At 40.7% G+C, this 15,222-nt stretch overlaps 1 protein-coding gene across 7 annotated transcripts; it reads left to right on the top strand.

The window, feature by feature from the left end:
* The first annotated feature begins 12 nt into the window (after positions 1–12).
* Positions 13–13,600, top strand: CBX3 (chromobox 3). 7 transcript variants are annotated; one of them, XM_035128915.2, is made up of 7 exons: positions 42–141; positions 1,839–1,889; positions 4,890–4,982; positions 7,634–7,776; positions 8,564–8,729; positions 9,454–9,548; positions 10,404–13,600. In XM_035128915.2, the coding sequence occupies exons 4-7, from the start codon at positions 7,640–7,642 to the stop codon at positions 10,528–10,530; spliced, it is 525 nt and encodes a 174-aa protein (XP_034984806.1). In that variant the 5' UTR covers positions 42–141; positions 1,839–1,889; positions 4,890–4,982; positions 7,634–7,639; the 3' UTR covers positions 10,531–13,600. The 7 variants fall into 7 exon arrangements, with proteins under 7 accessions (XP_034984802.1, XP_034984806.1, XP_034984805.1 ...); XM_035128911.2 differs by lacking the exon at positions 4,890–4,982 and having other exon boundaries at positions 13–141; XM_035128914.2 differs by lacking the exons at positions 42–141; positions 4,890–4,982 and adding an exon at positions 150–443.
* The last annotated feature ends 1,622 nt before the right edge of the window (positions 13,601–15,222 follow it).

The following is a 15,222-nucleotide window of genomic DNA, read 5'->3' as shown; positions in this document are numbered from 1 at the left end:
TCCTTCCTTCCCTCCCGCTCTGCCGCGCGCGCGCACTCCCCGCCCCCTCAGATGTAGCTGCTGCCGTTGCTGCCGCCTCAGTGCGCGCCGGGAGCCAGGAGACTTCGCGGGAGCCGAGCGCCGCTGTGCACGCCATTGGAAGTCCGTATCTTTCGCTTTCTTCACCCCCCCTCGCTTTCCTCTCTCCTCCTCCCGTCTTCTAACTCGACCGTTCCGAATAACAGGACGGCGAGGGGTGGGAGGGAAACCAGGGCGACTCTCTTGTTTCCCTTTCTCTCATTATTAGGATTATGTTTTATGTAACTCTGTGAGGGAGGCTCAGGCGTGGCCGATTTCCCTTCCCCACCCCGCTCCTCCCGCCTCAGGTTTTGGCCGCCGCCGTTTCTTTCCGCGCCTTGTGGGGCCTTAGTAATTAAAAAACCGCCCACAAGTGCTCCTACCAGGTAGGCATTTCCTACCTTCGATCACGCTTCGGGGTCTATTTGTTTGTAGGTGGGGGAGGGGGAAGAGGACGATGACCACGCATCCCCATCCCCCCCACCCCGCCTCGGGCCTTCACTTCTGAAGTTTAAAAATCGCTTGCTTCCTAGTTGGTGTCTTAATGGGGATTGTCGCCAGGGCTGTTTCTTACTCCGCTCCCGCTTCTCCCCCCCCCCTCAAAAAAAGAAAAAGAATCAGCAGATGGTGAGGGGAGGAAGAGCCACAGGCCGCGAACAAAGCAGAGATCAGAGGCGTGGACTTCTTTAAATATAGATCTATAGATAAAGGTTCAATGCCTTGGATGGGGGTGGCGTTGGGGTTGCAGATGGGGGTCAAAGCATGGCGCTGTCTTTTCAAGCTCGTTGAAGAGAGAGGAGGAGGAGGAGGCGGCGGGGGCAGGAAGTCGTCCTGAACGACGCGGTGATATGGCGCTTTCCACCGCAGCCGATCCTGCATCTTTGCCTTCTCATGTTCTTGGTGATGGGAGAGGCCGGTTTGGGTCTGCTTTCCTTCCCCCATGCGCGCTCACCTCGTGCTATTAAGACCTATTTTATAGCTTTCATTTCTTTGCAACTGGCCTTTGTTGCTCTCGCGTTCCGGGTTTCTTTTCTTTCCTTTCTCCTAAATGGAAGCACGATTGGCCTGGCTTGAAATTGTTCTATGATACCTTATCTCCTGCAAGGTGGTGGTGGGAGGCGCTCAGGATTGCTGAGTGCAAGAGAGCTGCGGGGGAGGAGGGGTGTATGGTCTCTTCCTTGCTTTGCAGAATCTCATGGCTGTGCTGCTACTTTTATAGCTCTGCAGAGGAAACACCATGAATCAGAACTGCAGGATTTGAGAAAGTATTTTGTATTTATGTATCTAATGTTTTGGAATTGGAAAAATGTTTTATTGTACAGTTTATGTGTAAAGTTATGTGTCAAAAGTTATGTGTCAAATGGTCACCTATATAGTAGATGTACTGCTGATTAATAGACTAATCCTGAATCTTCTTGAATGGTTGCATCTACCACTGATCTAAGTAGATACAAATGGATTCAGGATTCTGTAATATACCTTACAGTTGAAGATTTTATTTCATTACAGCTTGTTGTCTTAGAGTTTTTCAAAATAACTATTTCCTTCAAACTTTTTTTTAGTGCTAACTCAGAATGTGTGAGATTTGACTAGTGAAAAGGCATATCATGTATTGTAGGTAACTGTTATTCCAAATAATACCTAGCATAATGGAGGCTTAACTCCATACTCTATTAATGTATTTTGAGTTTCCCCCCATCACCTGGATAGAAGGACCATACTTGTACTGAGATGCCTTTCTCTGAGTAATGCAACATTCCTTTTGTCATGCATTTTTCTAGTAAAAGCTCAGCAAGTCTGCAATAAAAATGGCCACCAATAAATCTACATTGGTAAGTTCATGACCACCTAAAATATGTAAGGATTTTACCACCATATTTCTTCGGATTTATTAAGTTGGCATCTCTGTGTAAAAAGATACATCCACATCTCCCCTCCCCAGCATTATTTTCCAAAAAACACCAGACACTGAAAGTGGGTGATATCCAAATGACTTGGACTCATTTGGCTCAAGTAACATAAATCCATTGATTTCAGTGCATCTTCTGAGTATGGCTACATTGGATATCAACAAGTAAGGTTGCTGGAAACTGCTTTGAGGTAAAATTTTGTAGCAATGTGTTTTGCTATTGAACAATTCCTCGCCTCTGTTTTAGAGAGGTAATAATGTACGTTTCGCTTGAGGAAATAGTATTGCGTGGGTGGTAGATTGCAATCTATTTAAGAGGGCATGTGGTGGCATCTAGTGCCAGTTCCAGTTTATATTAACAATTATATTGTGCTAGCAACATACGTAAGGGACGTGGGTGACGCTGTGGTCTAAACCACTGAGCCCCTTGGGCTTGCCTTATCTTCATAGGCAGTAAATATGTAAGCTATGGTTTGTTTGCGTATGATTATTTAATATAACTGATCATGATTCCAGCACATAGTAAAACACTGGACATAGGGTCAGAGTTGGAGGTATTGGTTTAATTGACAGGCATTAAAGCCCTTTGATGGTTGGAATCATGCAAAGGGGGAAAGTGAGACACTTGCTGGCCCTGCTACCTGCAAGGTGTAATGTGATTTAGAACCCTGCACCATGAGCGCAAGTACTGCAGACCTTTGTCCTCCAATGTGTGGAGGGCAGTGGGGACAGGGCAGAAGAGGCAGATCCCTGGTGCCCCCTAATTTCCAGAGTTCTAATGTATGAATAAGGCTTTGTAATATTTTTCCTTCTGAATTAACTGTCACCCTTCATTCTTACACTTAAAATGATAAATATATACGTGCTTCCTGGATCCGCACCTTGAAAATTTGGCACATGTTTTTTTGCAACTACAGGATGGTGGCCTGCCCCCTTGTTAACCTGTGTTCACTCAGTCAAGGATGAAGCTGTGTTTCTAAGCAGTAGGAATATTTTTGGGAATTCCCATGTTTTAGTTAACTTTGTAGCATAATGCAGTACTATTCAAAGTGGTGGTCCTTGATCAGCAGCTGGTCCAAGGCAACCCCACCATAATCCAGGTTGGGATGCTTCAGGGACCAAGTAAAGATATTGGTCCCTGGCACATGGAAGTGGAAAATGTTGCCCATCCACCACATCAGATAGTTTGAGAAGCACTGACATAATGGACATCCTTCCTCACTTTTGCAAGCTGAACACAACTTCAGGGAAGATCCATGTGCTTCTCTAGCTCCTAGTTGAAGGTGATCATTAGAATGGCTATGGTCCTCCAAGATGTAGCGTGTGTTACCCACTGCACAAATTAGTCTCTCTTACCTCTGGAGCTGGAGAAAAAAAGCTAGAATAATTTACATGGTAACAAAGGTACCGTACACTGAGTGCCTTGGCTTCCTAGCACCCAAATGGATTCTTACTTTCCTCCCTTCCACATTTGCAGCGGGAAGGGAAGGGAAGTCAGTAGCACTGGGTGTCTGAAGCACTTTAGGGTGTCTGGTTCCCATCACTTTTGGAGCTGGGAAAGCAGCACTAGGGATAATTTCTGGGCTGAAGCAGAAATACAGTGCAAGGTGAGGGACAAACTGCTCAGTTTTGTGCAGATCTACTCTAGTAAGTCTTGGATGAGGCAAACTTCCATGCAAGTGTGCATAAAATTGTGGCTAGCCTGTGAGTAGAATGGCTAGGTTCTTGAATCCTAGAGTTCTGCTAGATAACTGAGGCCAGGCCAACCAGCACTTAGGGACTTGTGATCATGCAGTCCGATGCATCATTCTTTTTTTCTTGGGATAATGTTTTGCTGCACATATATTACTAAAGAGAGGAGAAAGCATGGAATGAGGATGCAGCCAACATAGTAGCTTCATTTTTCAAGATACACTTCAGCCGCTCTCTTGGAGCAGTATTGGCCCTTGGCATCCAAGGTGTTGAACTAGAAGTGTTATCAAATGGTTCCTGAGAGAGGAAAGTGATCTCTTAAGACAGGTGGGAATGGGAATTCAAGAGTAAAAATTAGTTGTGTCTGTAAGATTCAATAAGTAAATCTAGAGATGTAGCATTTCTAGAAATTTGAAGCTATGGAGGAAAAATACTCATTTTTTATTTGAAAAAATGGAATTCAATGGGGACAGGTTAAATATGGACACAATACTGGCTTTGCTATCAAACTTAAACTTTATTTTACTGTATTAAGAACATATAATTCATCATTGATCTATCAGTTGTCCTATTTAGTGTATTTATTAAATTACATATTAATCCAATGGATGTTTACGCAGAAAACACACCCATTTGGTTTTACTCCCAGGTGAGGAGACAGGAAATGTAAGAGACAAGTTCTGGCGCTATGTATTTTGTTATTGCTCATCACATTTCAGAGTTTAAAACTCCTTCAGGAACTGTAAACAAAATGGATCTCCAAAAACATTGAAGTGTGAACTTAAGCTTAAAGAAAAAACATTTTCAAACAGGCTGTGAAGGTTGTAAAGTAACAGAAATTTCTTTCTGTGTATCTGCATAATACTCCGATCATTCCTGATAGCAGTATTCCATGCAGAAAGAAATTTCTGGGAATTTCACAGGACAATGCTTTTGGGGAACCTAGAAATTTGCAAGTGTTTACAGTTCCTGAAGGAGTGCTTAACTCCTAACAATGCATACTCTTGCCCAGTAAGCACTGGGTCTTGTATGCTTTTTCTGGCTCATCATGGTGCTTCCTGCTCACACATAGGATTGCATCTGTAAAAGTATTGATGCATTTAACTAATTTCAAAGAGATGGTGATGGATTTTTTCAGTGTTCCCCCAGAATTTTCCTTTGGGAGGGGGGAAGCTCCACAGGAGGAGACAGATAATGTCCCCAGTCAGTAATTCTCAGCTTTTTTCCACAGAGCCTAGGGCTTGCCGATCTGATCGGCGCGGTTTGAATCCCTGCTCCTGCCAACCTAGCTGTTTGAAAGCATGAAGTGCAAGTAGACAAATAGGTACTGCTCTGGCGGGAAGGTAAATGGTGTTTCCGTGTGCTGCTTTGGTTCGCCAGAAGCGGCTTAGTCATGCTGGCCACATGACCCAGAAGCTGTACGCCGGCTCCCTCGGCCAGTAAAGCGAGATGAGGGCCACAACCCCAGAGTCGTCCGTGACTGGACCTAACGGTCAGGGGTCCCTTTACCTTTCTACAGTATAGGTCTTACATAATATATTTTTACATTGTACAGTGGTATGCTAGATCAACAGTTGCGCTTTTAACAGGGTGCATTTTGAAAATTGAGAAGTCATTTTATCAGTGCATAGTTTCTAAGGAAGGGATAACATGAATTGCATATCCCTCCACTCCGCTAAGAGCTTAAAATACTGTAGGTCTGTTTGACATACCAGTGTATGCCCCCTCCTCACATGCAAGATTGGACATGAATGATCAGCTGTGTAAAGCTACATAAAGCTGAATTTCAAATGGTGGGTGGGAAATACTCACTTGGATGTGGGGAGTGTCAATGCAGAGACTTAATTAGCAATATGGCATGCATATATTCGTAAACCTTTTTTATTTCTTTTGTGCTTTATTCCAAATGTTTTCAGGGATATGACAGTATAACTGTACAAGTAGGTTGCTAGTTTTGTATTATCTCCGAAATTCCCATAGTTAGAGAGGAAACAACCCCCACACACTGGCAGTCTTACCTGCTGGAAACTATCTCCACATATTCACATTCCGTTGGTAATCTTGGTACCACTTGGAGGGCAAGAGACATTAACATTCCTGTTTGGGCATATTATGTGCAAGGTACTTGTGCATATGTATTTTTTCATTTTTGCCATACCCATTCTGAATAGGTGATTTCCTATGTCATACCTCTGTCAAGCTGTTTTTGACACTTAACTGTCAAAACTGAGTATCAAAAGACATTTGCTATCTGGCACTCAAGAAAAGCAAGTATATTATTATGGAGCTGACAGAACTTGGGGTTTCTGAATTGTGACCATTTCTTCCTTCAGTCTAGTTTTCTCCAAAGGTCTACTCCAAAGGTCTACTCCTGGGGGGGGGGGACTGGCAGTGATCTACCCATTTTAGGGGGGCAGGTCAAAGTTGTTAAGCTTTTTTAAGAGGAGTTGGTCAGACTTCTAAGTGTGCAAAATTAAATAAATCGCTCACCAATAACACAGCCGCCAACAGATGAATTCAGCGCTACAGCAGACAACAAAGGAATGCACACTAAACACGACGCAGGGAAAGACCATGGGGGGGAGAGACATGATTCTAAATGCGAGCAATAAGGATCGATCAACAACGATCATCTGAGGATCAATCACAGTCGACCGGTTGGACACCCCTGGTCTAGTCCTTCCCCTGCCCACCCCCAATATTCTTAAGAGGGTTTCTTTTTCAATCTTCAAAGAATAGCTGGAAGTGGGGAGGCAGAAAAAGCTCCTTCTTTCCTTCCACTCTGCAGTTTTAATCTGAAGTCTTAGGCGCAGTACTGTGCCCAGAGCTCAGAAACTGCTTGCACTAATTAAATTACCTGTCACAAAATGCACCTGAACAATAGGAGTTTCAAACACTGCCTAAGGAGTGCTTCCAAAACTGTCCACTATTCTGCACTTGACTCTTGAACTGCAGCACTTCTAGCATGACACTAATATACTGGTTTCAAGCCAATGCATAGGGAAAATTTGGAAAAATAATAATCCTGTTACACTAAATTGTGCATTATTGAAGTTGGAATGCTTTGAGGATGATGTGGATGTAGTACTTTGTTATCTGAATGTTTGACTGTTAAGTGGAGCTTAAAGTGATTTTCCGTCTTATTTAAAGTGTGCTGTGCTTGATTTATAAAGTTCCAGCAATGCAATAGGCATTTGTATTAGTGAACAGTAAACACATAGTTTCAACCTAGCTTTATCAAGAGCAACCCTGAAACTTTTGCACAAGTATGTTTTTGCACATGTATGTTCTGCTGTCCATAATGAAAGTCAAAATCATGCATGGATGTAATTGTTAAATAAATGTTTCAGATTTAGCATCTGAAAAATGCTCAAGCTGCTATTAACTGTTGTTGAATTTCTATTAACAAGTCATATATAACTCACTGGTCTTCAACTAATGGCTTAGGATCCACTACTGGGTTGCTAACTGATTGAAGGTGGCTTGCAGCAGCAGCACCACCAGAATATAAAGTGAAAATTTTGCCATTTGTAGTAAAATTTAAGAAATGGGTTCCCAAATGCATGTTTCAGTTGAAGGTCTGAAAAAGTTGAAGACTATTGGTCTAACATGTATGCAAGTAATTTAAAAAGCTAAAGAAGCTCATCCTCCTATCTTATGTGCACCTTCCCAAAATTCAATTTTAAAGCTTACTTTTTATGCAATATATTCTATTACCCATCAGACAAGGCAAATGGCAATAAGCTATTTGGAACAAAATAGCAAACAATTATTTCAAACAAAATGATTTAGAATTCATTGCAAAAGAGATTTGGAATTAATTTCATTGACCCAGAAGGGTTCTTTTTACAATAATTTGTTCTCTCACTGAGCAAAATAGGAAATTTTCCATGAGAATCTTAAGTCATGTAGACCTATAATTGAGTAGCAGTATAACTGTTAAAATACATACTTTCAAATGATTTTGTTTTGTAGCATAAAATGGGGAAAAAGCAGAACGGCAAAGGCAAAAAAGTTGAAGAAACAGAACCTGAAGAATTCGTTGTGGAGAAAGTCCTGGACAGGCGTGTAGTTAATGGCAAGGTTGAGTACTTCTTGAAATGGAAAGGATTTACTGAGTAAGGAGCTTCATCCAGAACTACTATTTTCAGTGTTTGGTTGGTTGGGGGTGTACTGGTCCTTGTTGAGTGCACGACCACCTCTCACCCCATCTAGTTTGCAAGGTTGTGTAAAGTGTAGCATAGTCTCTCCCACTTATACACAATTAACAAGAATATGTTTTTCTAGAACCTTGCTTTGTTATTGAGCTAAACATGCTACTTGTTTACTATAAATAGCAATATAGTAGCATAGACCAAAGTAAGCATTCCAGGGTTTTTTAAAACAAAAATCCAGTTTACCAGCAACAGAAGAATATTGATTCATTTCTCTCTGGCACTTGTGAAAGGCTAGAAAAGTCACCCTAAGTCTAGAAACATCCAAAAATATTTGTCCTTATGTGCAGTTCTGCATGTTTGCAAACTGAACATTATTATAGGGCTCAATTGACCTATATAGTGTTGCTTAAGTACTATTTGTGGACTCTGAAATAATAATTCAGCTCATTTAACAAACCTTACTGTCTACACCTGGGTAACCCATGACGATAATTTTTCAGGCTTATAACCATAATCTTAAGTCTAAATGATTGTGCACAAGTAGGTTGGAAATATTTTATAGAATCTGTTGTAACTGTTGGCCCACATAAAATTAAGTAGCAGAGAAATATGACTTCAGTGTCTTTAATAACTGAGCACAATTTAGCATTTTGTTAGGGTGGTTTGTTTTACTTTTATAGAGTTTGTCCATTTGATCCAGATTTCTACCGTAATTACTTCCATTCTTTTTTCATGAATTTCATTTCAGTGCCGATAACACATGGGAACCAGAAGAAAACTTGGATTGTCCAGAGTTAATAGAAGCTTTTCTGAGTTCCCAGAAAGCTGGTAAAGAAAAAACAGAGGGTGCCAAAAGAAAATCTCTTTCAGATAGTGAGTCTGATGACAGCAAATCAAAGAAAAAAAGAGATTCTGTAAGTTTGTTTGGTGTTTGGATTTCTCCTAATATTCATTGATGAGGTGTAGTGGTTAGTGTGTTGGACTAGGGTCAGGGACACCCAGGTTCAAATGCCTATTCAGCCATGCTACTCATCCCAACCTATTTCATGGAGTTGGGAAGATACCCTGCAGGTGTGGGAGGAGCAGGTCTGCTAGGCATGGTGGTGACCTGGTGGATGTGATACAACTTCCATCATCCTGTCCAGTGGTCATGATGGCAATACTGACAGGAGTTTTGAGTCCGACAAAATCTGGAAGGCTATAGGTTCCCTATTCCTGATGTAAAGTATCCTCCGTTCCTTGAACAAAGGTTGGTATAAAATCATAATATAGTGGTTAGCCATGCAGCTTTTAACATGTGTTGAACACAAACTTAAGTATCTCCTAAGAGCTGTTATAGCCCAGTTTTGCAAGCTGCTTGTTCTAAGTTACATCTTGGTAGCCTCTTTAACATTCAGTCTGAAAAGTTTCTAAAAATGTCTTCTGATCTGCAGAAAGTTAATTCTTTAGTACTGTGAAGTTATAAGTATGTTCATGGAAAGTGAAATGAAACAATTGATGGGTAAAAGAACTTAAAGCTTGGTGTAATTTTTTTTGCTGACATTCTGGAAGACCTTTGAGAAGATTTATGTGTTCTATGGCAGCTTTTCTACAATAGTTGGAACATATTTAAATGTTACTCCATATTTAATCAAACAGGTTGATAAACCCAGGGGATTTGCAAGAGGTCTTGATCCTGAGCGAATAATTGGAGCCACAGACAGTAGTGGGGAACTTATGTTTCTTATGAAATGGTAAGTGGTAGAATGGAAAGTTCAGCAGCAATGCAACATTTGTCTTTGACCTTGATAAAAGAATATACTGTAATTTTTCTGTTTTAAACTGATAGGATGTAAAGGCTGTTGGTGGTTTGGTTGGTCCTCACTCTGAGCATTGATAATTCTGGTTCTTTACTACCTAAGGAGTTTAGAAAACTTAAGGGCACTCTTGTTGCTGTTTAGTACCAAACTAACTAGTACTAGACTTTAAACTGAAGAGAGCCCTAGCCTATTTTGTCACCACGTCTTTCAAACTTAAACCACTATTGCTGGTATTTAGTTTTACTGTACTTTTATGTACGATTATTTAAATGGTTACAGTTTAAGGGTGAATTTCTACTCCAAAGAGCATAGCTACACACTTGCAGCTCAGTTTTATTCATGTGTTCTTGAAACCAAGTCCACTTACTCCTGCAGCATTAGCAGCTACATTCAGAAATCTCTCCCATCAGTTACTATTGACTACTTTACCTCAGTTCCAATTGACTGCTTTACTGATGGTATAAGTGAACAGCAACTAAGGTTTTGTTACAATACCTAGTATGCCTCCCCTCTTTGAAGAGCTGCTACTGTCCAAGATTCTCAGTTAAGCAAACTTTGAATGATTAGAGCAGGAATTCTGAATTCCTTTGACCCTTTTAATGATAAGTCTATGATAATCATGTACATACTTGCCTGGGAGAAAGGTCTGCTGCGTTAAATCAGGCAGACTTTTGCATACATATGTCTAGGATTGGGTTGTGTGCATAACTACTACTGAAAAGTTCGAGTAGTGGTACTTCAGATTGGAGGCTCACAAAATCCTAAACACATGTTCTTTTCTTAAAACAGGAAAGATTCTGATGAAGCAGACCTGGTGCTCGCCAAAGAAGCAAATGTTAAATGCCCTCAGATTGTAATTGCTTTTTATGAAGAACGACTAACCTGGCACTCATGCCCAGAGGATGAAGCGCAATAATTGTTTGGGTTATCCCCCTCCCCCTCCCTTTTTATATATGTATGATTATAACTTACCAGAAATGTTGAAAGCTACGTTTTAATGAGACAAGTTTGATTATTTTTGAAGTAATGTGTTTTGCATAAACAGAAAGGAAAGAAGAGTTTGTGCTATTTGCTTTGTTTTATTACCGGAGAGCATTTGGTACTGCTTTCTTCATTTTAGGCAAAGTGTTTTATAAAACTTGATAGTTAATAGTGAACCCTAATGGCAGATTGAACAAATTCACAAGTGTTTTTGTAGTTCTATATGACTGTTGTGCATGCATCTTTCCCCCAGTTTAGTCCTTTTAAGTCTTTAGTACTTGTGGCTACTTGGTTCTAAAGGGACCAGGTAAAAACTTTTTAGTAAGTGGAAGGTGCAGACTGTATATTATTTACTTTATTGTAAATACTGGTGAACACTTATCAATAAAATAGTTTTATATTATTGTTCCTTGTTTTCCAAACAGCGATAAGCTTAATAATCTTCAGAAAAATAGCATCCTCCAATAAAAGCACTGGCACAATGTTCACCAAGCAGAATTGCTGCAATGAGATTTTCCATGGCCCCTACTGTTTTGCCCACAACTTTCCTTGGCTTGTGTCTTAGAATAAACTAACTTTTGTTTCAGGTGGCCATACAAATCTCTAGTAGCATGCTTTAAAGTTTGACCCAACTGGATCATGAGCAGTATTACATTTCTCAGTTTCTAGAAGGTCAATGTCCAGCCTTTGTTGCCATTTCTCCAGTCAAAGCAATTTGGTTTCTAAGGTGTTTACGCCGGATTGAGATGAGTTTGGCATAAGTGTGTGAGAGGATACAAAGCCATGTTTTTACCTAGCGTCATACTACAGACTGCTCTGGCATGATATGTGCAACACAACAGCATAGCTCAGCTAGTTAGAGCATGGTGCTGATAACACCAAGGTTGCAGGTTTGATTCCCGTACCTACATTGCAGGGGGTTGGACTAGATGACCCTCAGGGTACCTTCCAACTCTGTGATTCTATGCAATATGGGCTAGTTCCTAGAAAACATACAAATTGTTGATTTTGTGCAGTGACGTCATGAGAAACAACCCAGTATGTATAATAGTGCTGTGAAAATAACTTTTTTCTAAAGTGAGCTAAACTCACTCTCACTGCTACTTTAACTGCAGGTGGAGCAAATTTCTGGGTGCTATCTTGCCTTGCATTACAGAAGTGTATACCTAAGTTCACATATGGCCTTTACACAGTACAGTTGTACCTTGGAACTAAAACGGCTTTGTTGCCTAACATTTTGACTCCTGAACGATTGAAAACCGGAAATGATGGTTCCGGTGTTCGAACGTTCTTTTGGAAGCCGAATGTCCAGTCGGGCTTCGCGGTGATTGGCTGCAGGAGCTTCTTGCGGCCAATTGGAAGCAGCACCTTGGTTCCTGAACGTTTTGGAAGTCGAACAGACTTCCGGAACAGATTCTGTTCGACTTCCAAGGTACTGTATATGTGAATAGCAATTTTGAATAGTTCCTTCCTTTACACGCACATGGAAATACTAGCAATGTATACACACACGCACGCGTGTGTGTGTGTGTGTATAAATATATAATTTGGCCATTCAAGCCACAGTAGTTTTTTGCTTTCTAATTCATTGAATTGCAATCACAGGAAAGGGGCTGCCCACAATGGCTGAGTCATTATATCCCCTGCCAGTCTGTCTTGTCCAAATGAGGGTATTCTTGCAATATTATTATAAGAGTGTGAAAAAGAGAGCAGGACTGCACTCATGCAGGTACAACTATCTATTACATCTTTGACATAGTCCACAGTGGAGGGAAAAGTGAAGAGGGGAAGCTGTTGTATACATGTGGATTTCTGGTATAATTTTGAACCCTGTGTCCTGACAGTTCTTAATCATACTGACCTCTCTTCAGACCCCACCAGCGTGGAATATGGCATAGAGATGTGATGGGGCAGCACCAGTGCAGTCCTTTTCTTTACATGATTATAATTGTATTATGGGATGAATGCAACTGATAAAACTGTAAATTATTATTATTTTTAAGTAATAAAATATTTTTTAAAATGTGGATAATTGCCATCATAAAGCTGTTACGTATTCCTCTTCTGCAGGTGATTATTCATCATAAGCTGTCTTTACTGAGCAGGTTCCCCAATGCTCTGGTGTTACAGGAGTTGTACTGGTCCTATTTTAAAAATGGCATTCCATAAAATGCAGCAAAACCATTAGCCATAGAAATGGGGTTTCAACTATTTTGGGTAAATGGCAGTTTCTGAAATAAAACTTGTTCCAGTCTCAATCTTGATAGTATTAAATCAACATGATCATTTGAGAAAACAACTTTATTTTCTTTTCTAATAATACTGTAGCATATTAGGACCAAAATGCATACTAGGATGTCAGGGATTTACCTGCTAGTATGCACATAATTTTCTTGCTAAGGATAGAATAAGCAACAAATAAAAAATCACTAGTGCTGAAATGAGAGCTTTTAAATTTCAAGATGCCAACTTTACAACAGCAACTAAATTTAAAACGAGCTGCATACAGGGCAGTGAAAAGTTTTTGAGATACCTGGACTGCCACTAAATACCAGCTTCCTAGTAGACATTTTCATCTGCATTGCTACAGTCAGAAAAGGAAAGGAGGCATCCAATTCCTTACCTTTAGAAAAGCTTTCTATTGATTCAATGTGTTACTGCTTGATGGGAAGATTACTGTAATTGGAGATGTAGTAAACTTAACAGTCTGAAGCCCCTTGGAACACAAGGTGGTAAATGTGAGCTCTCTCTCTTTTTTTTTTTTTACTGACTTGAGTATTATTGTGCTTTCCCTTGTCGGGTCAGTACATGAGCTGGTTTTAACAAGAAGTCTCAAAACTGGTCAAAGTGAGCTATAATGCATCAAGTATCTCAGAAGTGATAAAATGGATAGAACGGAACCTTTCATTTATGAGAAAATTGAGTCTTCTGAATATGGTATTGAAAAAAATAAGGTTTTCATATGTGACTCCCTACATTTCAATAAAACATTTCCTTGCTCCTGTTGTTGCTCCCATCCTTATTTTTCCATCTTTTTGTGCTGCCCAACAGTGTTGGTTTTGCAGATATATATGCTTTGGGACCCAAACCTTGAGAGTATATGAATGTATTGGTTTTACAAGTGAGCAGGTGAAAGTTGTGTGTGAGTAACCTGCTTGCTGTGTGCACAAAGATTAATTCCACCCATCCTGGACAGGCATAGCTTCCTAAAACTCTCCATCTCCTCCCATATTTTAGTGTCATGCAAAAGTCCTGTTCCACTTCAGCAGCTGCAGTTTCAAACCTGGCTAGTGGGGGACGGGCGGACAAGGAAGGCTTCCCATTTCTAGATGGCAGGGTGCATGAATAAAAATCACATTCATTTTGTGAACATGGAAAGGAAAAGCTATCTTGGCCATGGCATCTGTATACTTTTCAATCTCTGGGTGAGAATTCATTTTTTGCTGAAAGTTACACGTGAGTGGTTATTGCAGAGATAGGCTTGGGCCATATTGGTAAAGACTTAATTCTGCAACAACGGATAATTTACGGTTCTTCCCCTCCAGCCTTTGAATTAAATGGTAATTGCTACACAGTTGCTGCTTTCTGTGCATGCAAACAAGCTCTCATTTGTGCATGTTACTCCGCTAAGTGATTTGCATTTGATCATGCAGGTTTGGGGAACTTTATGGTTATTTATCAAATAGTACCTTGTAGGTTAGTACCTTTTGAATTATGGTGCTGGAGGAGACTCTTGAGAGTCCCATGGACTGCAAGAAGATCAAACCTATCCATTCTTAAGGAAACCAGCCCTGAGTGCTCACTGGAAGGACAGATCGTGAAGCTGAGGCTCCAATACTTTGGCCACCTCATGAGAAGAGAAGAATCCTTGGAAAAGACCTTGATGTTGGGAAAGATGGAGGGCACTAGGAGAAGGGGACAACAGAGGACGAGATGGTTGGACAGTGTTCTCGAAGCTACCAACATGAGTTTGACCAGACTGCGGGAGGCAGTGGAAGACGAGTGCCTGGCGTGCTATGGTCCATGGGGTCACGAAGAGTCGGACACGACTAAACAACAACAACCTTGTAGGTTACTAACAGGCAACCAACAAGAATGTGGTTTGCAGAATAAGATCCAAGAACATAGCCTTATTTGTTAAATTACATTACCAGTAATTTTTTTTTAAAAAATAAATATTTTGGGTTTAAACCAGGGTTTCCCAAAGCTGGGTCTCCAGTTATTGGACTATAGTTCCCATCATCCCTGACCACTGATCCTGATAGCTAGGGATGATGGGAGTTGTAGTCCAAAAACAGCTGGAGGCCCGAGTTTGGGAAACCCTGGTTTAAACCAAAATATTTCATGGCATGATGCATCTGGCATCTGAATCCTCACCCCCTCCTTGTTAAGATGGTTGATTTTTGTTCAGCTTTGTTCTTTGTAAAGCAAGGATCTGCCCCTGATACTGCATTATATGTATTTATCATACAAAATACATGGAAGCTGTTAATAGCCCTTTGTGTTATAGCGCCTTCATTACAGATGCCCAAATCCTTTAAAATGTTGCACACTTCAGATTTGGGAGCGGTGAGCGGTATTTGTGTGACGTTATTGATAATCTCCCATCCTGACATCTGGATGTCAA

The sequence above is a fragment of the Zootoca vivipara genome, chromosome 12 (assembly GCF_963506605.1).
Source record: "Zootoca vivipara chromosome 12, rZooViv1.1, whole genome shotgun sequence".
NCBI lineage: Eukaryota > Metazoa > Chordata > Lepidosauria > Squamata > Lacertidae > Zootoca > Zootoca vivipara.
The sequence above is the reverse complement of the archived record's forward strand: the minus strand, read 5'-3'. Positions and strand labels throughout refer to the sequence as shown.